The sequence below is a fragment of the Lineus longissimus genome, chromosome 13 (assembly GCF_910592395.1).
Source record: "Lineus longissimus chromosome 13, tnLinLong1.2, whole genome shotgun sequence".
In the NCBI taxonomy this organism is placed as follows: domain Eukaryota; kingdom Metazoa; phylum Nemertea; class Pilidiophora; order Heteronemertea; family Lineidae; genus Lineus; species Lineus longissimus.
The window spans coordinates 5207451-5232792 of NC_088320.1; the positions used below are offsets into that span (position 1 = coordinate 5207451).

Here is a 25342-nt window from a genome sequence, read left to right on the forward strand (position 1 = left end):
ACCTTTTCCGAGTACAAAACATCTTCCGGGTATCCTGAATGGCAATATCAACAGTAGATTGGTCGTCTGACTTTGAAAACATTAACAGCTGATTGACGAGCTTGGCTTAAAAATAGTTTTTGCCAGTTCAATGTGGGTATAGATACTTCAAGTTCGTGATGTTTCGTCATAATTTCGGAAGTCAGAGATGAGATAAGACCCTATCGCAATTTGATATGTCAACATGGGGTCGGTTTATTTGCAAATATTTTTGCTAACACTGTGGGTGAATTTGTTCATTGGAATCGAAGGATCGGATGCAGGTGAGTTTTACCGTACTGAACTTCGAGCGGTATTGCCTCCATATATAGCCTCCGCCCATATCACTAAAGAAATACGTGTCTTTTTTCTGTATATCGCGCTCCTAATTTTGTGGTGCACCTCACCCAAATTTGATCTGATTCTGCCGTATGCAATGTACGATATATGTATACGGTATACTAAGTAGCACAAGGTGAGCCTGTTTTTCGATCACACATACCTCGCTTTCTATGACCACTTGAGCTGCTAAGGTGAACTGGATTTAGCAAATTCACCCAATTTACCCTTTTTGTCTTCTCTGGACACTGCATAAGTTTCAACGCAAAGTATACTGTGGTTTAGAAAGAGACACAAAAACGCTACAGTTAAATTGCCCCATCTCATTTGCGAGGTTCTAGTGGGGGATCGATATCCTTTAAGTAGGAATACTTGAAATTAATCAGAATTTGCATCGAAGTCGTCCTTTCTAACTTGATTGTTGTTTTTTTTCAGAAAAAACAAGTAGCGCCCTATTAGTGGATAGTGATGGAAAGTTCAAGGTTTCACAGATTACGGCATCTGGGATCACGGATAACAAAGTACTACAAAGACTGCAACAAGATTGCTGCGAAACGGGTAAATCAATTTGATAGCTCTAGCTCTGTTTGAGTGTAGACTAGTTAATACGGTAGCTGGAAAAGGACATAGTGTGTGGGTTTTTTTCAATGACGACGTTTATTTTTTATCTCAGGCGCCTGACTTACTAACTCAAGCGCCTCACTTACGATGACTTCCATCTTGAACTCACCAACCACGTTTCCGTAAGTTTTCAGGCGCCTGAGATAGTAAGTCAGGCGTCTGAGTTACCAAGGCAGGCGCCTGAGATAAAAAATAAATGTCGTCATTGAAGAAAAGAAAAAATCCCCATGTCCTTTCCTAGCCACCGTAGATTAAGTATTCAAAAGATGTAAATTATATTTTGAGACTCATGAGGTGTTTTGAACACAATAGGTATCGACAGCGGTTTGTAATTTTGATAGCCTGCAGTCCCCTCCGCACTCTCGCCGTCGTGGGTCAGGCAGCAACAACCGTCTATGTACATTGTAGTATGTAAACAAAATGAAGATCAAAGCGGCACCAGACAGATTGTTTTCATTGCCCAAAAAAATCATAGGTGCACTGTTTTGAAAAACCAAACCTGCCAAATCCGGCCGGCAGTCACAAGATTAGACTTTATCGCCAAAATGAAAAAATTGACGAAGAAATAATGAATACATTTTTTTTTTAAATTGTGCTATACAAAATAGCATGCCTATGATAAGAGAACCGAAATAAGTTATATTTACTTGTACGCTTGCAGAAGTCTTATCTCCTTTTCGGTACTTGTTTTACAGCAGCGGGAACCGCAAGTGGACTTTGTCTCAGCCCCACCAGCAACCTAACCATTGAAATTGAGTTCGAACACCAAACCTTAGTCGACACTCTCTTAATCCAGACGCCAAAAGATTTCTCTTACGGCTATATAAAGACGTTCAAAATCATGTACAAGAAGAGAAAAGCCGATAAAGGTGTATTATATTTCACTAAACCTGAACAAGTAAGTGATGATAGAAAGTTTTTTTCTGCACGTATTATTTAATCAAGGCCATTACTTTTTGAAGTGACTCTCCGCCGTCGTTATAAAAAAAATGTCATCAGCTGTCGGTGGAAGCATTCGCAGCGAATCAGTCTAAGAGTTAGCTCAGGATATGGCTCCATTACGTAAGTGATGGAAACAAATAGCGGAGTACTGTCAGAAGAATGGGCAGCCAACAGTGTGGTAATGATGCTCACTAGGGGAAAAAATAATTTGGCATAGGATAATAATCATAGTGGTGAAAACCGCATAAATATCGAACTACCCATCTTCAAGATATGGAAGGTAGAAAATTCAGACATTGCCGGTGGTGCAGGAAGAACAAACTGATGATACACATTGTGCTGTACTTTTTCCCATCCTGCCTCATGGATATATAATACTGATTCCACATTTATACGGCCCCAAACATTTTATTCGTGTTTTGTTGTCGCGGGGAAGCCATTAAAGATTTTGGAACAAGGGTGTGTGCACTTGTGTGTGAGCTAAATTACTTAGCCTTGAAATGTGATGGAATATTTTTTTGTTGCGTTTCGTACGCGCCAGAAAGCGCTGGAATTAAATACTAGTATGCCTTTCCCTGTACCGATCGTTCTCCTATGAGTCAAAACGCACGCTTGTCGATTGAACCTTTAACCTTTAAGCTGTTGAGGGTATAATGGCCTCTATGGAACAATAAACCAAATCTATCAGAATACAGAAGTATGGTTGGGGACTTTTTCCAGGGGGACATTTTCTACTTCTACATCGATGAGAACAATCATGGCCTTTGGTCTTTTCATTTTTAGACATGGACTGTTTTTGCTAATGATCCGGCGATAAGTGATAAAGAACAGACCATTTCGTTAGCGGGGAGAGAAGCTCTTATAGTGGAAAAGTTTATTATTCAAATTGAATCGTTTCAAAACCAGCCTTGTCTGAGAATGGAAGTCCTGGGATGCTCGGAAACTGGTAAGAATTCATTTCATTTTGAGTGATTTCATCGTGATTCCAGGATATCTCCCCCTGCGAAAGAGAGAATGCTTCTGGAGTAGTCTGGAGTAATCCATACTGACCATACTTCGACAACATTGGTCTGGACCAGAATCTTATTATGGAAATGATTGGGATTTTATGTAGAGTTTGAAACTGTGTTGTTGTCTTCATGCACTGTGCTCCGAAGATGTGTTTTACACTATTTTATCCCTTAAAGTCAGAATTATCATTTATTATTATTATCTTCGCGAGACAAGAGATTGATACAGGAAATCCTCTAAGTGCTATGATTTGTCATCAAAATTGGTTGACAAAATCTCTATCGTGCATCCAAAAATTCCGAACGCAGAAGAAGTAAGTTGACGAAATGTCATTTCTGACAATCTGCTAACCAGCGAATAGTCGCTCCTCAGCTTTGGCCCCATAGCGATTTTCTGGAAAGTAAAAAAGGTGCACAGAGGTAATCAGTAGTCTGTTGTATATTTTTGCATTTTAAGTCACTTTATAGAATACTTTGAGCCAAGCGCTTGAAATCACATCTTCCTATTCTGGTGTACATGCTACACAACACAGCCCGTACAATAATCTCCACAACTCAGGCAATTATGGTAAAAATAAGAGCAAATTGTGCCATTCATTTGGCATAGAGCTACAAAAACAACGATTTATTTAGTTATTCAGGACAGTTTCATCAATAAAAACCTTTTAACGGGTGTGTTTAAGCTATCATCTAGAAATACCAACCAGCAAATCCACGTCGAGCGCATAGAACAGGAAATATTTGCAGTTGAATCTGCCTATGCTTTCAATTTATTTGGTGTCGTCTGCTGGCTGCTTAGGTAACCACAGCGGACTGTGATTTGCTGACACCGTCCGAATCCCCACACTGAGGGCGTAGTGATCGGCAAAGGCCTCCGGCCAGTTGTTGGCAGGCTTCAATCGAGGAAGAGTGGCGAATTGTGACATCGATCAAACTTGCTGTCACGAATATGTCTAAATTGGTCCATTATTTAACTTTCTATATTTTCTTCTCTCGCAAATTCTGTCTACTAATAGCGCGAATCTCAAAATTGAAAAAGTGAACGATTCTACGGCAACTCGGAAGTTATTTGAACCTTAAAAGATCCAACCACGTCAAATGTCAATAAAAATGGTCTCATCAGTTTGCCCCATCATATCCACTGTTATATTCTATCCAGATTGCCCTTTGATGTGGAATCCACCAATATTGGATGCAGTGGATACAGGAGCGAATGAAAACGCTGTGCATTTCCGGTGCCGTATTAGTGATCGTGACTCGAAACCAGATGGCGTGTTGCACAAAGCATTTTGGATTTATGACAGCAAAAATCTGAGTATAGATGAAACGGCCAATCCAACAAAAGACATTATCGTGAGCACTCAGCATCAGAGTAAATTCTATGACCACCTTCCACTCATCGGTTCGAATCAACACAACGGGGTTAGTATAAGATACTCAAGTGATCAACAAGATTAAGTATTGGATAAAGTGATCAGCAAAGTGAACCGTAAACTGCCAAATATTGTTTTTTTTAAAACACTGTAGTGCAAAGATAAATTGACCAAACTGTCTTACCTTCTAAAAATCAACACCAACGTAAATGCATCACTCTAATTTTTAATATCAAATAGGTCTTAAAATACTTTCTTAACTTTCTCAAAATGCATTCTAACTTGAGATCGCGGATTGGAGATTTCAATGAGATTGAGGTATATTCACCAGAAATGTATATACACTCACGAACATTTCCGCATGCTCGGCATCGACCTTATACTTTATTACTCGCGAATGTATATTTGACCCGTCTGCTTTACCCGCCCTCTGTAAGATAACCATATTACAACAACAGCATAGTGGGGTATTCGAAAACACATAGGCACTTAACATTTGAGGAGAAGGTCATTGTTCTCCGTCACCTGGATCAACCTTGCATCTATAGGATGTTTCACCTCGTACCTCTCCATTAAGGACAACCTCTCTATAAAGGACACTAGTTTTGGTCCCAAATGGGTTGTTTCCATTCAATGTCACCTCTCTAATCAGGACACCTCTTGATTAAGGACAGCAATTTTCAGTCCCGTGGGTGTCCTTAATAGGGAGGTGCTACTGTACTTACGTTTCGAGGGAGTTGAATCATACGTTAGCCTCATAACAATTCACTGCATGGGCCATCTTTGACATACATTTTGTATTTATAAAAGGTTCTTCAGATAATTCCTTGCTGACAACGACTTAATCAGCTTATTAAATTAACCTCTTCATAAGATAAAAATTGTCATTTAAATTATATTTTCCAAAAATAACCCGCAGTTAATTTATTTCCCCTTATTTATTTAAAATTCCCGCTAACTCACAATCTTGCAGACAGTACACATGGAGGCCACAGGGCCTGATCCGCGCGAGGTGCTGTCTGCACCCCATTTCTGGAGTGAGACCTTGCAATTGTGAGACCTACAACTGCCGAGGGTTGATCCAGGTGACCTTCCCCAGAGGCCAATGCCCATTATTAAGCTAAGTGACTAGGGTTTTCGAATACCTACAGTGATGGTTATCGGTAACAAAGGTTCTTTTGCGTAAACACTAAGGGCCTAAAGCTTTAAGACGATAAAAGAGTTTTTGATAATGAAGATGAACTAGCTCTCTTGACATTACTTGACAGCGGGCGATAACCTCCGACTTCGTATGATGTAGGCAGTTAAATCCAACATTGTTTCTTTGATTTGGCTAGGGGTTAAAGTGTTCTGTAGTTGCATGTCCTGCAACAGGCTGTACTGATTGGACGAGTTCACCAAAGGAGAGCAACGAGCTGCTGCCAAACATCACGGTAGGTTGGCTTTTTCTTCTTTCAAAAATACTGGCAAAATATTAGTGATTGATTCTTTCTGACCACGTCGGCTGCAAACATTTCAAATGTGGCGAGCAGTGTTGATATTGGTCGTGATGCTATATTTTCATGTGCAGTTCGAACCCTATAGTTAACGCACACAACGGGTGCACATGGAGAAGAAGAGAGAACAATTATAACATAGAACCCTCTTAATATCCGGAAGTATGGAACTCGAGGAACATGATACTCCTACGTAAATAAACCAGAAACACGGTAATGATCCCACACGCGCACATCACCTCTGGAACTAACATGTCTTAAAACGCCATCATCGTTTCGATGTGACTGCCAATACAGGTCGCCATTTTGGAATCGATACTCGTCGATCTGTGGGGAGCGTAAGTCACCACAATCGTAGCAATCGATCAGCCCAGAATTAATTATGTCCAGATATTTGAATTAACTCTGTACATTTTACTCTTATATGTCCAGGTTGCATGTATGTTTTGTTGTAACTATACAATGGGTCGTTAATTGATCTATTCATCAGTGTAATTGAAAGCAGTGTTCGTAGTTCCTGCGATCTGCTTTGGAGAATGGGCACCCGCGAGAGAGCGAGGATTAGATGCAGTTTCTCAGCTCTCATTTGAGTTTGCATGAATTTGACGAGTAAGCTGCACAAAGTAAATGGTTTGTTTAATTTCGTTCCAGACTACGGCTTATTTATGATTGCTCTCGACTGTTGCTTTATCTTTATTTTAGTATGATTTAGGAACTGGAAAGAGCAATGTCACACTTAAAATGGGAAGGGATGGAGTTCCTATACACTTTAAACTGAATGCTCCGCCAGTTCTTTTCCTCAAGAGAGACTATTTGAAAAGTCATGGGAGCAGCGTATTGGTCCAAGCCCTATTCGAGAAACGCCCTGACGATCAATGCAAAACATCTACGAAAGGACGAGACGACGTAAAACTTCTGCATGTGTAAGTAGCTAACCATGTTTCGTAACTCCTAGAGCTATTGACTTGAAACTCGGTACGTAGCCCTTTGTTCTGAAACTTTGCAGACTAAATTTCGTTCCGGCTCAATTCCTGGTTTGGCCATCAGGTGGCTAAAATTGAAAACAATCACATTTCTGTGAGGTAGGTGAGTACAATGGCCCGGGCCATTTCATTTGTTCATAATATCGACAAAGTATGAAGGAGTCCTGGCCATTTTGGACACGGCAAAGTACACTGGCCTGCAAAAATATTAGCACAGTAACAATATTTGCTCACCTGGTGAGCATAATACCGTTGGTCATTATCACGGCACGGTTCGTGACCGCTGGGGCTTTCCACTTGAAACTTTACACATATGTAGCACTAGGAAAGATCTAATTGTGTTCCGATCAAAACTAATTTCGGTTGGAGGGGCAACATGTTAAAACATCACCAAAAAAAGAACTCTAGCTCGTTAACGAATGGCCAGAATATCACCAACTTGTTATGGTACATGTATGTTGCCATGTATGTAAATTGACCGTTTGGCTGTATGGCACGCAATGACGATAATAAAAACAAAAAATAGCACCACCGTGCCTTTAAATTAAAACATAGCGGTTCTACACACCGTAATCCATATACATTGGGAACGAATTTACCTATTTATTTACTACATTACGTAAATAAGCTCTTACCCTGAAGGAACAATCAGCAGGATCTCTAAAATTACCACAAAATGCGCTCAATTGTGAACCCCATTTGCATTGCCGCAAAAGTGACATAAGTGATTAGTGGCGTGTAAAACATGACGAGAGAAAACTTGAATCGAATAACTATGTTTATTGACGTTCAATGAGTGCATCACTGGCTCTTTTGGCCAATTTATGGCCTGGCTACGACATTTCTAGCAAATGATGTACCAATTTGAATGCAAAAATCCTCAAAAGGACACTGGCAGAGCGAGGGGGTTCTTTTTTATCATTTTGGATCTTGTTTTCTTGCAGCTGTGGTCGCGATGTAAATTCAGTAAATTGGGCAACATCGCATAAGCTCGTACTGAAGGCAGTAACGCATGGTCTCTACAGTCCGGCACAAGTCACCCGAAGATTTTCTTTCGAGTTGAAACACATTGACAACAGTAGTAACCATATATGGAAAACCAATTTAACGAAGACACTACTTGACGTACGTACATTTAGTTTTTCCAATGATCGATCAAGATGGTCAATCTCATCACTTAAAACCATAATACATGTAGCGTCCGTAATAATTCAATATTTTTTGGATTTTTGTTAATCCATGTGTATGAATAAATAACTTTTTCCTTTCTTCTAAAGGATGGAAACTGCTCCTGTAGAATGCAAAGGATCGTTTTTAGTAAATATACCTTATTCGTACACTCAAGGTACAATTTGTGCGAGGGTGCATCACAGTGACTTGAGCATTAATTTGCTCAGTTAGCAAATAATACAAAGGATAATACAACGGACACACTGTTCAAAAAGCACATCATCAGTTTACCTTGTCAAAATGCCCAGTCCCCTGTCCTTTCCACTCATTGATTCCCTAATTTGCCTCCCCTTCCCCATTTTTTGTTTCTCGTTATATAACATCACTATCCCTAATTTGAACATCCCGTGTCATTATGAATTTACTGGGTAAATCAAATCTAATCCCCCCCCCCCGCCCACACACACTTTTGATACTAAGGACCAGTTCAGGAACCACCATGAAATTTAAATGATAGGATTTTTCGTCTCTGATGAAAATCAGTTCCCCAAATGACCGACAATCTGATCGTTAGGATGCCTTTCAACTTAACTAGCAACCTAGCATGAATAGTGCCTTGTAGAGGTCTGGAGAGTGGTACATCTCAGCCGAAATTTGCGCTCATGTGGGATTAGTCTGGTAACCTGGAAAATATGACATCATATCCTGGTCGAAAAGCAGATAAGATTCTAAGATTCTCAGTTAAGATATACATCTACCCTGTAAGGTATACTCTGATCCAAACGTGAATACTTTCGACAGTCTGTAAGTTATCCGACTTTTTACGCAAATCTATCTGGTAAACACTGCCGACAAAACACTAAGTAAAGTGAAATATTTGAAAATTTCCTTTCGCATTTATATGTCCTTGGTTACTACAGGCAAATGGAGGTGAATAACCATACCGTTTCGTACGTTACCTTCTAATGGAACATTCATTACAACAGCACCATACGCTCGGCCATATCACTCACTGCCCATATGCACGATAATAGATGCGTTGCAATTCACTCTCAATGCAAACTTTGTTACGTATATTGCAGGTTGTAGTAGAATCCTCCTGGCGTCGTGGATGGGATGCATGTAGTGTATTCTCTGATCCACACCTTTATACTTTCGACCATTTGTAAGTCATCCTACTTTTTACACAAATCTATTTGGTAAACGCTGCCGACAAAACACTAAACGTTATGATGGAGCGGGTCCATTCTACTTTAAGAATCTTTGCAATCGATGCAGTTACTAACGTATTATTTCATGTATGTACGTAGCAGCCGATGCATTGTGACACAAAAAAAAAATATTCAGACCAGTGTGGGGATTACAGGACCGTGTCAGCAAGGCACTCTACTGTGGTTGCCACAGCGCTGTAGCAGACGACAATCACAAATTTGAAAACTCAGGCAGATTCAACAGCAAATAATTCCTGTTCTATGGCACTCGACGTGGATTTGCTAGTAGGTATTTCCTGAATGAAAAATGCACCTGGGGTCCGTTGCGATGGTTACGTTGGTTGCTTTGATTGGAATAGCCGAATCTGCAGAGCCCAAGCGCACGTTCGGCAACACCCCCTCGACCAGCAAACCATAAAAATGACTATTGCATTTCGTCTGTACTCTCTGCGACCCGAGTTCGTCAGCTTGACTAATGTTCTTTGGCGTGTCGTCGATTGACTACAGGGATATTTCCTCTGTTAGCGATGAACAGGGTATATATTTATAAACTTATGATAAACCGAGGAGATAAACCTATTTTAATTCTGATATAATTCAAATCAAAGAATGGCGGAACCAAATCCGAATTATTTGGGTTTTTTTTTCTTCAGACGTTACCAGACTCACGTTCAAGGCGAATTCATCCTTTACAGAAACAACAAACACAGATTACAAGTAAGTTTTTAGCCTCTTTCTTCTATGCATGAATACAGATTATGGTTCTTTGAATGAAGCAGACATGATATTCAAGCATATTCTCTAAACCAATATTGGCTTATTGCACGCGTGTTGCATGTGTGATACTCTATTTTACATATTAAGAGGTCAGTCCCAAGAGTGTACAGAAAACATGATTGGCAGGCAACACAGCCACAGTCTCTTTCTGAAACGTTACAAAAATAGTGGAAACGGAGTCACTGGTGGTGCTAAAAAACGAGCTTAACATTGGATCTATGGCTAATGGATGATGCATTTTATTTCATCACACCCGCCCTAACTACACCGGTAACAGCATTAAGCATTCATAGTTTATTCCAGATTAACGCTATTTTTACTCCGTGTTCTTGGTCGAAAGAGGCAACCTGCACCTGCGGTGTTGCGGTCAAAGCAGGAGACGACGTAGTTGTTCTTAGCCGTTGTCCAACGGAAACGCCTAGTTCAAATCTCCTGAATGTTTACGTCTGGCAGAATGGAGACCTTACTCCAGGCTTTAGGATTTACACCTCCAGCCGTTTCGAATATCACGTGAGTAAATATCACAGCGGTACCTTTTGTAAGTCAAGGCTGAGCCAAAATTCGAAATAGGTCGCTTAAAAGAATGGGCACCTTTTTACTTCAATACGGTTCTTTTCCCCTTGTTTGTATAAGCAACGTATACTTCTGAAACATTTTGACGATGTTTTAATTTTGTTATTACGCTTTTTTTGAAAAAACACAGTTTTCGGTCATCTTTGCCCCTAAAGATTCAATGAATTCCTAGCGCGGGAATTGCTTTCGCGCTTCCGAAGCTGGTGAAATTCCTCGACGTCATTTCGATTTGTAATAAAGGAAATATACTAGTATATACTAAAGTACACACAGCGTTCCTCAAATATTAAAATTGCAATATCAAAAAACAACAACTTCTTTAGAAGTGAATCACGATAGCAATGGCTACACCAGTACTTTCCTAGAATGCTATTCTTTTATTTTGTGACAGATAAACCAATTTTGAAAAGTATTGATTAAAATCCTTCACCTAAAAAATAAGATGAACAGTCGCGGCTGTCTTAAGTGAGACTTCATTTTAAGATCGACAATCTCTCTTTACCTCTTACATTGAAAATGTTATGTTGTCTTTTTCAGGTGTACCTACCTATAGGTACGTACATTATAGTGTGGTCGTATCCATGGACTGTTAACCTGTTGGTTCAAGCAGCCCTGGGCGATATAGGTGAAACGGAAGGTATGTGCAGGTTTGCGTTAAAGGAATTGGCCGCTTTTTCTGCAGTATGTTTGTTTTTCTTCGAGCTCATCAGTAAACTATTTTTCTGAACGTGTTTGTTGCTTTTCCAATTTTGTTTCAGCTCCTAGATAGTAGGAAAAAACGTTATTCGTCATATTAAGTACGCACAAGTCCTGGCACGAAAGACCTTTCCCGCCACGTGAATGTACACCGAGATCTGAGTTCACGACACCCCGCTATTACGACGCAACGTCATTCCTAATATCGTCGCAGTAGCGGGATAATCGAGCGCAATCAGAGTGACGTCGGAAAAATCGATGTCAACACCAGGTCGTCACGGGATAGATCTATGGCTCCAGGAAGCGCCTACTAGTGCATCGTTCAACATGTAAAGGATCGACGCATGGAGAGCTAACTCGGGTCAAATCGGAGTCAACATCGGAAAAGCGTGATAATTCAGTCAGATTTTGAATTCCTTTTTGGTGCAATTTGTTGATGGAAACTACTTTATAGAATAGGAGGTGACTGGGCAGCCGACAGTTTGGTAATATTGCCCTTGATGATACCAATGGTACTTTAGAGGAATACGATGCTAAATGTGCGTTTTTTTACTGAGCCCTGCTCCATAAATTAAACCCTTTAGACTGTACCAACAACTTTCATCGATAACGAACCCTTAAAATGGAAAAAAAAGTTTGCATTTAATCTTCCGAAGTCTCCAGCTCGGCATTTCTCGGAAACATCTTGAACTCAAGCCCTCCAGTAAATCTTTTAAACTCACGAGGTAACTCCGTCGTTATAACGCAGTTAATGGAGAGTGATGCCCCCCAGGCTGGCGTACACCGCGAAGTTAAGGTTACACAGGCTTTACTAATGCTGATTGGACGAAAGGGTACGGGGTTACATTGGGCATGTTGGAAAGGAATAAGGCTAACCCGTGCCTTGGCCTTGGTTATGTCCAGCAACTGGATTAACTTTAGACACGGTAAGAGCAGCATTAGGCAAGGAATTGGAGCCAATAACCTTTATTCAGGGCATAGCAAAATGGTTGATGCATGGCATGGAGGGCCCAATGTGCAGAAATATATTGTAGACACAAATGGTTGTATAGGAGTATGCACAGGGTTACACGAGTATCCACAGAGCTGCATAGAAATTATGAATATTAGTGGCATACATGTAAAGGAGATCCAGTCGGGTTTTTAGGGGTTTAACTTTGGGGTAATGGGGAAGTAAGTGTTGTGTTTCGGGTGTCTTGACTACTGGGGTTCTATGTATATTGATACACGTGGGTGATTGGACAGGTTTGCCTATAAGACTCTCTGAACACCTCGTTATTGAATTATCGGGGCAAGCGTGGTCTCGCAATGCTCTTACCGGAGCTCGGACGCGGCCGGCCACTGGGATACAAGGCCATTTCCGCAGTTTTATTACCCGCAGCTTCCGTTGGAACAATTTTGTGGCGTCGAGTTAAAACAGACTGTGTGTCGCAAAATGAAAACGATAAGTTCCTAAATTTTTCTGTCGTCTTTCCAGGCCTGTGTGGGTATCACGATGGAAATCGAACTGATGACCTCAGAGACAAGAGTGGCAATGTGTTTTCGGTGCCAAATAATCGCTCTTATTTTCCTTTTCTCAATGATTATACAAAGAAATGGTAAGTCAACATAACAATTGCTTATTGCACCGCTAGACATGTTAGGATGTCATTCTAATATGACAAAATGAGGTTAAATGTTAAGCTGCTTGATGGCGATATCAAAAATATGAAACTTGCCCTGAACTTTCGCAACATCAAGCATATCAATAAGGATATAACCCAACGTTTGCGCGCAAACCTGCTATAGGGTAACCAACCTTTATCACGATCTACTAAAAATCATGCATATAAACAAAAGATCAGTGTTGAAACTGAAACTAGTATTATTTTTGATATGATTGAGAATAGAACATTGTTATTGTTTAGTTAATAGCGTAATTCACCCTGATATTTCCAGGAAAGATGACACCAAGCCGTGCGAATCAATCTTTAAGGGAGTCACCCCGGATCCGAAGCCGGTCCCTGTCAAAACTTACTGTGCCTGTGTCGTCGGTTCGGACTCGTGGGACTGTGGCGAAAACACGGACTCCGTGCCCTGCCTTCCTTCATGGGGTGAGCAACAGGTTCTTATTTCTTTTCCACTTTGTGGATTCCCTTTAGCTACTGTAAGTAATATTTCGAGTGTTTTCTGGTGTGATTCAGCGTTTTTTACCCAATGAGTCCGATTCCATGCAGTTTAAAAACATTTCGTGCAAAATACCATCATGAAAATATCACTTTTTCAAATCCTGCGACCATGAAATCAGACTCTCACCACGAAATAAAATATCCATGACTCTGGGAAATAGATCCCTGACCGAACAACCCCTTCGTTACAAATGAAGTTATTTCGTGATTTATTCAAATTCTTTTGTGTTATCAAAGTAGGCTCCTTACTAAACGTCTTTGAATTCTACTCATGCGCATATCTCTCTTATTTGTACAGTTACTGATATTACTGATGATACTGAGAAATTACCGGTTAGAAGACCAAGCCTAAATACATGTGAAGAGAAACCGATTCCCAAGGGAAGAAAGAAACGTGAAGCGGTATATTCCCCACCTGCTGGTGAGGATGACGAGTATCGGTCAATTGTCTTTGACCCCAAGTTTGTTCCAAAGGTGATTAAAGCTCCAAAATAAATAAATAAAGCTCCATATATATTTACGCTATTGTCTACAGCCATCAATGCATGACCCGACGAGAGAGCTCTGTCATAACACGCGCCTAGCGAAACAGGCAGTGACTTTGATGTTAAAGCTGAACTGCATGCACAAAACCAGAGCACCCCATGCGGCAATAGTAAGAAATTCAAACGACTGAAAAGCCCTTCTCAATACTGCCTGAAACATGTTAGACATCCAATGCTTCGATGCGCTTGATTTCACAAACCAGCAAGCCGTGGGACGATGCGGACCTTCGCAGAGAATTCTGGAAGGAAAAAAATAAAAAGGTCCTCTCATCGGGACTCGAACTCGAGACTCGAACTCGAGACCTCTGGTTCTATCTACCAACACTCTTATCCTCAAGGCCACTGGACTGCTTGAAATGCCTGTCGTCTTATACGCATTTATAGAATGTGCAAGCATTTGTGTGTAATCTTTGTTCAACATCTTTGAGCGGCTTCCAGTGGGCAATTGCAGGAAGAAAGTCATTTTTTCTTTGCTGTGCGTGATTATGTATGCGTTTTCTCTGAGCAATGTTCACCTTTGTCTTGGTATCTTCTTCTATTACATGTACTTGAGAAAATTTCTGGTTCATCTCTCAAAAATAAAGCATAATCGCCATTCATATAAGATATATTTGCTGGCAGCAGTTCACAAGAAAGCCCCCCTCGCTTAGACGGTTAGAGCGTTCGTATTCTGAGCCCGAGTTCCCGGGTTCGAATCCCTGGAGAATATTTATATTTTTTTCTCTTCCATAATTCTCCGAGACTGTCCGCATCGTCCTGTGGCTTGCTGGTTTGTGAAATCAAGCGCATCGAAGCATTGGAGGTCTGTCATATTTCAGGCCGTATTCAGAAGAACCTTTCGGTCGTTTGAATTTCTTACTATTGCCGCATGGGATGCTCTTGTTTTGTGCATGCAGTTCAGCTTTAAACCATATATTCCCTCGTTTCCTGACTCTAGAAAGACTCTGGCCTAACAAAGCCAATAGTTGCATGCGAAATGACAGACAGAAAACATTTGATGTGCTAAGGTCTTTGGTGTTTCGATCAGTTTTCACTAACCACTTGTTATTTAATGCCGTCTGTTTTTCAGAGTATTTCTTGGCCGACAGCCAGTGGCTGGACTAAGGAAAAGGCGAAGAAATACTGCGAAGATTTCCTTAGTACAAACGCCGCTGTGAAGAATTGCGAAGTATTTATGGGAAAAACCTTCGAGAATGAAATCAACGCCTGTGTATTTGACATTCAGGTAATGGTAAAAGTCATCGTCATAGTCACTTGATTGCTTCCAAAGAAAGATTCCTCAATGATTTAATTACTTCCTTAGGTTTATATCTCATGTATCACTTGCCCCAAAACTAGGTATGCCCGGTGAAATGCCCCCGGTTTGGGGAACATTTTTGTCTTGGTCAAAGCACAAAGGGTTGAGCATTACCCTCTGGCATCCGCTTCACAAACAAATAATCGACTGAGTTATTTTTTTACTACTCATAAATTTGATAAATGAATTGCTAATTCTTGGTAAAAAATTATAAGTTTTCAAAAACCGTTCTTTTTCACCAAAGTTTTGTTTTGCAAATTAAATACTGGCGAGGCATGTGGCATGATAAAAAATGGGAACCAAATAGCCATTTCGATAACCATTTAGAGAGCTTGTCGAATAACTGCCTTGTCTAAAGGGTTAGAAATCCGACGAAGGGCTGTATAGGTTTTGATACAACTCTAATTTTATTTAGAAAAAGGGCAAAGCTTAATAAATGATAGTTGAAAATAAGTCAAACTTCTGACTTCGCTCAAAGAACTAAAAAAAGAGAGTAATGACGACTTTCCTCCATACTTTGATACGTTTTCTCTTCATGGTGTAGGCGAAGGCCATTTTCTCAAAGTGATGCACTTGGAGAAGTAAAGTCAGTTGAGAACCGAAGTTTTGTTTCATACACTATTTGAATAACTACATGTATTCAATTCACTTATCTGAGAGTAGAAGATTTTGATGTTCGGAGGATGGCTTAATTACATGGCCCAAAAAATCTTGTTGCACGCTTGTAAATTTGTTTTTGTATGAGGTTTGCCACCAGGTTGAAATTATATTTAATTCTAGGCCACAGATGGAACCGAATTTGCCCAATCAACCCTTGAGAGTATCATTACCCAATGTCTTTCTGAGGCACACAAGTATCCTGCTACGACCACAGTCCTGCCAGGCGGTTTACAGAGGTCTTTTCTTTACGAATCACTCTGTTTGGACAATTGCAGCAATAATGGAGTGTGCAAGGATGGTAGGTGGTTAGATTTAGATGTCCAGATATCCGTCAAATAGGAAACCGCGCGATTTCCGGCACTGCAAATCATTATGATAAAGAGCTACCGTGGTGTTTGTAGTAATTGATACGCGATCACGGGGTCCCTGGTTCGATCCCCATTGTCAGTGAAAGACACTCTGCTCCAAATCAATTCTACACCAAAGTGTTAAGGGGTATACCGATTGGAAATGCCTTATAGTGCTGCTTGAGCAGATCATCTGCGTTCTAACAAAAGGTTTCAGTATAGACTGGGGTAAAGGTGCCGGTTAAGCCGGATGGTAATCTCTACCGTTTATGATATCACCTTGAAAACAAAACGAAAGTTTAACACTTTAACACTTTAATATAATATGCTGATATAATATGCTGGTTTTTACTCTCGTAGCTGTTTGTGTGTGCCACCCAGGATTCTACGGCAGTACATGTTCCCTAACAAAGGACGTCCCACCGAATATTGTCTACATGGCCCGCAATGGTCTCTGCAACACCAGAACTCGGACCTGTACGAAGAGCTACATATATGGAACTGGACAAATCGATTCGTCAGATTTGAAGTGCAGGATGACACCGTATAATGTAAGTACATAGGGTATAAATTCCGAAATTGTTCCAAAACCTGCCAATTCTCTATTCGGTCGTCAATGAGAGATACCTCGCTTTCTTGTTTCTGGCTCATCAATGTGAATGTATAACTCAGATTTGGCGGTCTACGATATATCATAATTGTGATATTTTCTTCTGTTAGGTGCAAGCAGCAAATTCGAACCTAATGCATTAAATATAATCTTTCCAGTACCACAGTGGCATTCGTGACCTAAAGAGTCAGTTCACCTCGAGTGCCATTTACCTTAACTTCAACAAGCTAGCCTGCCCCCACAACGAGAAGAACGGAACATTCCTTGTGGCGGTCAGCAACAATAACGGAAAAGATTACAGCAAGGATGAGCTACTCTTCTTGGCCTATGACTCCGCTTGTCACAGCTGCTCATCTGTCGACCAGGAAGACAAGAAAGCAATATGCACACAAGAGGTGGGCGCACGTTACTGACAATCATTTTGTTCAAGCGGGAGAGAAATCCTTCATAAGAATGTTCTCTTTGACGTTGACTTGTGATGCGTGTGTATGCAGATTGTTCATAGATACACATTCGCCTTTAAGCTTAAAGCATGGTCGATTTCTTTAGCTTAAAATTGACAAGAATATCATTACAAGCGCAAATCATTAAATCAAAATGCATTCATACGGTGTATAATAATTTCGAACCCAGCTGGGTTCTGCAAGTCTTGTCCGAATACACATCGAATTGTATTGTTTCAGACTACTGGGTGCGCTGTTGGATTAGCCTGTTACCTTGACGGCGAAGTCGACGAAGAAAGCATATGCAGGATATGCGACACAAATCGAAACATCGATAACTGGTCTGTCAACACAGGCAAGTTACCTTGCTCTTTTTAATTCACCTGTGCACGTTTATAGGAACACGCCGTTCGCCATAACTGATGACCCAGGAAAATAGAAATGCTGTTTATGCACAATGCCTCAGACTAAGTGCAGTTATTGTGCATATGAATTTGCTGAAACTTGGTATTTATAGTGTCTGTACAGCTGTCCACACAACCGCAATGCTGAAGTCTAGTACGTATCTATGAAATTTTCAAATTCAAATTCAATTACAATTTTCAAATTTTTAACGAATGGCATAGGCCTTTAATTTGTTTGAAACAGAATTTGAAGAGATACGGGCCAAGTACTGCAGAGGTCAATGGAAAACGCGTACCCCTGGTCAGGAGTCACCACTAATTTACTTTCGAGTTCTCAGCGAATGGTTTAACACATTGATCGACTTTCTGTCGATCATATGAAATAATTTACTAGTTCATGTAGTTTGAATATTTTCCAACAAGTAAATACCACCTCAATCCTTTACAGCATACAGCAACTGTACAAAGGTTCCAGGTGATGATATTGCTCTCATAGCCGGAGTAACCACAGCTGCAGTTCTTGTGGTAGCCATCATCATCATTGTTGTGTTAACACTAAAGTTTTGTGGAAGGTACGTTTTTTGATCGTCTTTGTTACAAATCGCCTCGCGACACCTTCTAGTTTTTGAGGAATCATTATTTGAACACTTAACAACCTCTTCTCCGTGAAGTTTTTGGCCAAACGAATCATGTTTGGCCAGAGTATCTGTAAAAAAGGGAGTGAAGAATGTAGAAATTAAACAGAAATGAAGTAGAAGTGAGTACATGTATTTGTCAAAGTGACATTGGTGCAAAGGTGGGGCCTGGATGAAACATCTTAGAATCTTATCTGAATTTGCGACCTGGTAACAGATATTTAAAAGCCTGTTACAACTTATGCACGCATGCATATTATCTTTTCAGGAAGAAATCTGTCGGCCCGCCCTCCGCCGCTGACATCAAAACAGAAGCACGCGCATCAGAATCGACAGCATCCGAAACGCCAGAGAATGCAGAGAGAAAACTGTCAAGTGTCAGCGTTAATTTCATAACGCCTGCTTTGACACCATAAAATGGACGAATTGCAGACCCCTTGTCCGATGTCTAGCATGGTCACTTTCATACGAAGCGAGAGATAGAAATATAGCATCATTATTTAGGCCACGATGTTACACAGTTAACCTTTTCCCGTGTATGGTGGGGAGTGCCTAATCTGAGAGCCAAGAGCCAAAGAGCCCAAGAGCCCAAGAGCCACGAGTCACAACATAATATGTCATCGCTCTTCACCGCCTGAAATTAATAGATGTGAAATTATGACTGGTCTCCTCTCCCACCCATACACTTTGCATAGGAAGTCTTGATTTCCTGAATCCCTTTCGGTTCTCATCACCTACATAACAATGGAGGAGGAGGTGCTAGATTCTCCATGCATTTGAACTACTGTCTTGTTTAGAGTAGACCGAGGAAAGTGGCATGCCTAGCCTGCGAAAGCCTGATTTTAAACTTGCTACTGCCCCCATCCCCTCCAAAGATCTATTGCCGCCCCCCCCCCCCCCCCCCCGGCGAAAAAGTTGAATAGGCTCACAGCAGGCTCTTGTGAATGACTAACTCATAACTGTCCCTTTAAGCCTAAGCCTAAAATTACAATGAGGTGAACGAAATTTGCAAGGAAGTCCTTCCTGGCTCGTGGCTCTTGGGCTCTTGGGCTCTTCGGCTCGTGGCTCTCAGATTAGGCACTCCCTGTATGGTGTCGCTCTCTTTCATGCGTGACAAAAAGAAGGAACAAAGATTGGGCTACATACGACTCACTGTGGCACTTTTCATCCACAAATCGTGTTTTCAGGTCTAAGTCTGTTAACTCGTGACAAGTGAGACATGGCAAGTGACAGCGTGAATACTGTGTAGCTCCAGCCTAACATATACATCTGAAAGTAATATGACCTAACTGGACATGCTAGAACACCCTTCTACAGTAATGAAAATTACGCAATTTGTAAAGAGTGGCATCAAATTTACACCTCGGCCGTAGGAATCGATTTGATTGACGTAACGTCAATGAGATAAATTGGCGTATTCTGTAAATAGTCTTAAGATCACATTTGTACTATCATGGCCGGTTTGTTTAATGTACATATCTTTATGATAGTTTTTGTATATTGTAGGGTCAAAATGTAAGACTCATCTGAAGTCTACATTGGCCAAGCTTGCTAGCTTGCCTATCAGCAGCATCTGTGATCAAGCATAATCCCTGTGATAAAGCTGACATATTTTTAGCATGTATATTACAGAAAGGCACCCTTTTTCTTTCTTTTAGAAATAAGATTGGACATTTACCAATCAAAATACATGTACTCAAGTTTACCTTTATTACATTTTTTGCTTTTAAATGATTCATGCAGACGACGTATTTTGTCTACTAATTAAAGCAGTGTTAGACTTATTTGTTTGTTTATTCGTTATTTTATTAACAAAATACATTGTTGTTTACCATTAAAATATTTGTATATTTGTAATCAAGACATTCACAAGGGCATCTTACTCCACCCCTCTTGGCACAAATTCCTTCAAAATCTCTTAATTTGAAAAACAAAATTTGAAGGATCATATTTCGATGATAACGTGTCGGCATCTCAATAGGCGGCGCTAATTTTCACGAGGACACCAAAACAAAATGGACATCTCGTCTGTTACAACAATGCGATTACCCTCGACCTTGTGACAGTTAGCGCCACGTAGCGGAGGTCGTAGTTTGCTAAATACACACATGATCGTGTGCTCGCAAATTTCACGAATTACTAATTCCTATTAAGCCGAGAAATTGACAACACGTTTGGCAACACACTTAGAATCAAGGTTTAGAAATCACGCCGACTGTCAACACCAAGTTGGTTTTTGAACGCCGGAGAAATAATCGCAAACGCAAAGTCACCATGCTGATACCAGCTGCATTGTCTTCGCTTCTGGTGGCAATGGCGGCCGGGAGATGATCAACAATTGGGTTTCTCGATAAGGGAAGTCTTTAAGAGTTGCCGAAGAAGATGGAAAATTACTGAAATATGATTTTTTTATTATTCGTCGATGATGATTCGTGATGAGCCTATCTACAATATAATAGTGGGAAATGGGCTTCGATCGTTTCCGTTAAACGTCCTTGTGACTTTGTCTCAGACATTTTTGTATAAACAAAGGATCAAGCTAAATGCATTGGTCTTCTGAGACCAACTTGGAGCGAATGAAAACTATAATCGAAAGACAACAAAAAATATTTTCTTCGCACAGCCCTCATAATGGTAGACTAATAAGTTCCTATCATAAAAATGCCTTACTATGCACTCGCGTCCACGTACACGAACCCCTGATATTGCGGGATGTAGCTTACATAACAGTCCACAGAAATAGATGATTTGACAGTGGGATGACATCACTTTAACCAAATTCATGTTTAAGAGTTTACCAATCTTGCCCTTCCCCATCCGCTGAGGCATCATCATACAAGTCACGATAAAGATGAGGGTAGTAGGTGTCATCATAGTATTGATCCTCATCGTCTTCCGAGACAGCATGCCCGTGTCCGGACGAATCATCTTCCGAGGGTCCGTGCCCGGAAAAGTCAGTGTCTTCTCCTGATGTCTCTGGTGGCGGACTTGTCTCCCCGTCGTTTTCGTCTACGTCTACGACCGTTGAAGAATGGAACTGTGTAATTTTGTCGAAGAGCACTGTAAGGGTCTCACTGCGCATAGCTGACAGTTCGTCCACGCTTGGGAACTGAAAACAAGCATTATAATCATAATTCATCATAATTCTTGATCAGTTTCTTCAAGACAACGATTTCGATACATGAACATGCACTACCCATTCCTCACTGAACATTGACAACAACGCGCGGAAGATGAAAGTGAATTTGGATTTTGTATGATCGTAATTATATGAGACTAGTTTATCAATAAATGCATGATAAACATTACAAAAATGGTCCCGGCTGGCGCTCTGGAGGGTGATGACATGACAGAGAGTGCACATCGTCCTTACTCCCATCTTCGGTTTTATTCCCGAAGTTGAATTACAACTATCTCGGGATATATTAGATTAATCTAATTGACCAAAGCTTAACACGTATTGCTATTACACCTGCAATGTTTGATAATTAAAATCCCTGAGAATAGTAGGATGTAAGAATTCGTTTTGTAAGTCGGAGGCTGTCAGCAGGACTTCGAAATACGACTTCATTATTTCCGCACGCACAGGCAAAGATCAAGAATTCAAATATGTTTGTACCGATACATTTTCATGTTGTTTATCAATGTGAAAACGTTCGTTAGTTTAGTTTTAATCGTAGTTGTCATAAGACGACCATAATTCACTCGTAGTTGAAGTCGAAGCCGTAAGTGAGGCGCAACCTCCGTATGACATAAATCCGGACCAAGACACTAAACTTCCGAGGTAAAATGATTGTACAGAACGCTAACTTACCGATATGGCATATTTGTTATTCCGTCCCTCATAGCACGGGGCCACGAGCTTGATGCCAAATGTCTTGACCTCCAGGACGTCGATTCGCGCCTGTACGTATTCTGTTAAAGTAGGAAAATAAGAAGGAATTGTTTTAGATGTTTCTCCGTGTCAACCTTGACGTCATGAGTTGGTCTTTTCACCCTTAAATTGTATGAATATTTTTGTGTCATAAAGGAAACCATCTCCTTTCTTTTTTTGCAAAGTAAGACATCACACGTTATGTGTAACATAATTTAATACTTACTGTCAGCACCAAGAATAATGGCAAGCACTTGTTTTCCAAATAGTTGGCAGTTTTCTTCATTCATGTCTAAGTGTCCGTACAGTTTGGCAACATTTGCGAGCACCAGTTGATAATTCTTCTTTGTCCTCTTGACCAGGTTCTTGTTGCCTGAAATTCAAGAATAACGTCAAAATTGCCTGACTCAATTTTTGGTCAGGTTGATAGGTAAAAATATTGCTTTACGATATTAATTTGTAGCTGTTCTTGGCACAAAAAATGAAAAAAATAAAACTGGCAACGGTCTTATGGTGGACGATGCTTTAAAGTGCATGACAATGATTATAAAATAATCAGAGGTAACATCATGCAGAACATGTCAACTCTGAAGTCCCGGTTTCAAATATTTGTAGGTCACTCTATACCCACGTGATAGAGATAGGTTTACCCCTACTTTACATTTCAATCGCTCGATATTGCTTATAGAGCCAACAATGTCCCAGTTGATCCTCATCAGCCCAAACTCAATCTTCACTTATTTCACGAATAGTCTATCAAGAAATCAATGTATGAAATCAATCTGCATATTGTTCTCATTTACATCTCCCAGCTTCTTCTGGGGACGAGAATCTCTTCGCCTTATGAGCTGTGTACCAAGAGCTATGTTCGAGTATACCGCCACTCAGCTAGGGGTGACGGCTGCGAGGAGGAGGTGCTTCTGGTGCATGTTATCCAAGACAACTTTTTTCTTTGGCGCCATTTTCGCCCCTGGACTTACCCAGGATGCATTTGTAGCTTTTGTTGATCTGTCCGGTGAGTGGATGAATCCGACATGTTTCTGAGCGTTTATCTGTCGACACTCTGTGATGGTAGACGTATTCGCCCTGAAAAAAAGGAAAACTCTGATCGTATGCATATGAATCGTGCAGCGAATGAACTACATGAATCTGATCTGTTAAGACTAAGAATCTCATAATAATTTGGAGTTTTGCCAAGTCCGTTTACCAATTTTGCTCTTTCTCTTCAATATCAAAGACATACCGGTACCCTGAATGTAGTGGCCTACCATTAATGTATTGCTTACCTTGTAATGGCCACTTTTTGTCATTCTTCCTATCATTTAAGACCTATTTAGTAACTGGCCTTCGTCATTTTTGTTGTTCAGCAATGTTTTATCATTCTACCAGGAATATTGCAAAAACATACCTTTGCAAAGTCGAAGAACCAGGTGTTGGATGTTTTCTTCTTGTGATCAGTGTAGTGAAGACGAAATCGTTCATTTTCGAAATCTGCGCCGAGGCTGAAGAAGAAGATGGCAGTTAGATATCCTGCACTCTTAAAGATGAAGGTTTTTTATCTTCTGAAAAGCCTTTTTGGGTTTTTTTTCAACCAACACAAAGATTTTGTATATATGCAGCCACAGAGGTTTTTCAGAGAATTGACAATCCCCTAAATGTATTTGAGTTCATGAAACATCTTAAAGGGTTTTCTATTTCGATGAAAAACCTCTACGGGGTGAATATTTGCTTAAAAAACCTATAAGGTATTTCAGAAGCTCAAAAACATTTATATCTAGAAGTCAGTGGTGCAATTAGTCGCAGTGTAGTCTTTTGGCAGGAGCCAAGAAGTAGAGACAAAGTTAATTACATAATGCCACCTATAGGGGTCTCTCCCATTTGGCAGTACATCAACGGTATTCAGACATGCTTTTAGGAAAATATATTTTATTCCTAACCAATCACGATCCTAGTCACCTGCAGATGACCAATTTGACCCCATGGCTCATGCCTAATACGTTATATAGTCCCCGTTCAAGGCCAAACTTCTTTTTAATTTCTGTTTCTTAGGTGCCCCATGGTATTTCAAAGAATGAACATTTTCATGCATCATGCCTTCGTCCTTCTTTTGCTGTACTACTCATGACCGAAACCAGCTTCAATTTCAGAACTGATTTTTTTAATGTGTGTAGGTCATCTCAGGTCGTCACATTAAAACAGCGAAATACAGCACATACATGTACATGAAATGTTTGACCAAATTGGCGATGCGTAAGTTTGGCTGTGACGTCACTCAATTACCCATGCTCCTTACCTTCCGGATACATCGTAAACTTCCGTTTCCCGGGCCGTTTTCCCCTCATAGTCTTCTTTGTGGATCTCAGCAGAGAAGTCCATGGAGAATTTGTCCGGTAGACAACAGGCTTTAATTCCGCTGGCCATGACCGCGAGACAGGTCATCAGGATCAGGGAATTCATCCTCATATCTGAAGAAAAACACAGAAAATTGGTTCTCTGCCATTGGCCTATTATGGCTAATTGTTTGGTTCAGATACTCAGTTTTGTTTTATGTAGTCTTGTGGGTTTGTGCATTATACATTACATTACAGTCTTTTTGAATCTCACATTGTGGAAAGAGTAGGCAAAATCGGATAAAGAGTGGGCAAAATCGTGTAAAGAGTGTGCGATGTACACGAAATTGAAAACGATCTTTAAAATGAAGTCTTATAAGAATCTTATCTGAAGTTTCTACCTGGGCTTGGCAAATACCTGGACGGACTCCAACCAACATTGCATTCATAAACGTGCAGTCAGCATTACAAACTTACAGACACTTTTTTCTGCGCCAAACGTTTTCGTTATTCCTACTACTACTACTGCGACACAGCAAACCATGCATTGGTTGCAACCGTGTATACGTTTAAGTCAACGATGAAATGTTGAACAGGTAAAACAAAATGCGAAGAAAATTCGTTTCAAGTTTACCTTCTCCAAACAATTAGAATGGTGATAATAAACTCCTTTAGATACGATATGGTCACGAATACAACTCAACAGAATCCTTTATGAAAATCGGAGAGGATGATCAGAAAGAACTTCCCACTACCAAGATACTAGTATATTATTATAATAGGTGATGCACATTACAACTTTGTCCCCAGGAGCATTGTT

The 25342-nt window shown here is 40.4% G+C and overlaps 2 protein-coding genes across 2 annotated transcripts; one reads left to right on the plus strand and one right to left on the minus strand.

The window, feature by feature from the left end:
* Positions 1 to 145: 145 nt before the first annotated feature.
* On the plus strand, positions 146 to 20102 carry LOC135498493 (uncharacterized). Its single transcript, XM_064788797.1, has 22 exons — positions 146 to 302; positions 793 to 915; positions 1674 to 1876; positions 2704 to 2866; positions 4090 to 4352; positions 5641 to 5736; positions 6502 to 6722; positions 7727 to 7907; positions 9035 to 9117; positions 9817 to 9880; positions 10244 to 10450; positions 11051 to 11150; positions 12687 to 12807; positions 13148 to 13302; positions 13676 to 13851; positions 14992 to 15147; positions 16000 to 16177; positions 16587 to 16777; positions 16995 to 17231; positions 17520 to 17634; positions 18132 to 18255; positions 18587 to 20102. The coding sequence occupies exons 1-22, from the start codon at positions 224 to 226 to the stop codon at positions 18732 to 18734; spliced, it is 3384 nt and encodes a 1127-aa protein (XP_064644867.1). The 5' UTR covers positions 146 to 223; the 3' UTR covers positions 18735 to 20102.
* Positions 20003 to 25342, minus strand: LOC135498496 (uncharacterized). The gene is made up of 7 exons (XM_064788800.1): positions 25157 to 25342; positions 24486 to 24657; positions 23601 to 23694; positions 23173 to 23278; positions 22419 to 22565; positions 22133 to 22233; positions 20003 to 21427 (listed from the first exon to the last, which is right to left on the minus strand). Exons 2-7 carry the CDS (start codon positions 24653 to 24655, stop codon positions 21113 to 21115), a joined length of 933 nt encoding a protein of 310 aa, XP_064644870.1. The 5' UTR covers positions 24656 to 24657; positions 25157 to 25342; the 3' UTR covers positions 20003 to 21112.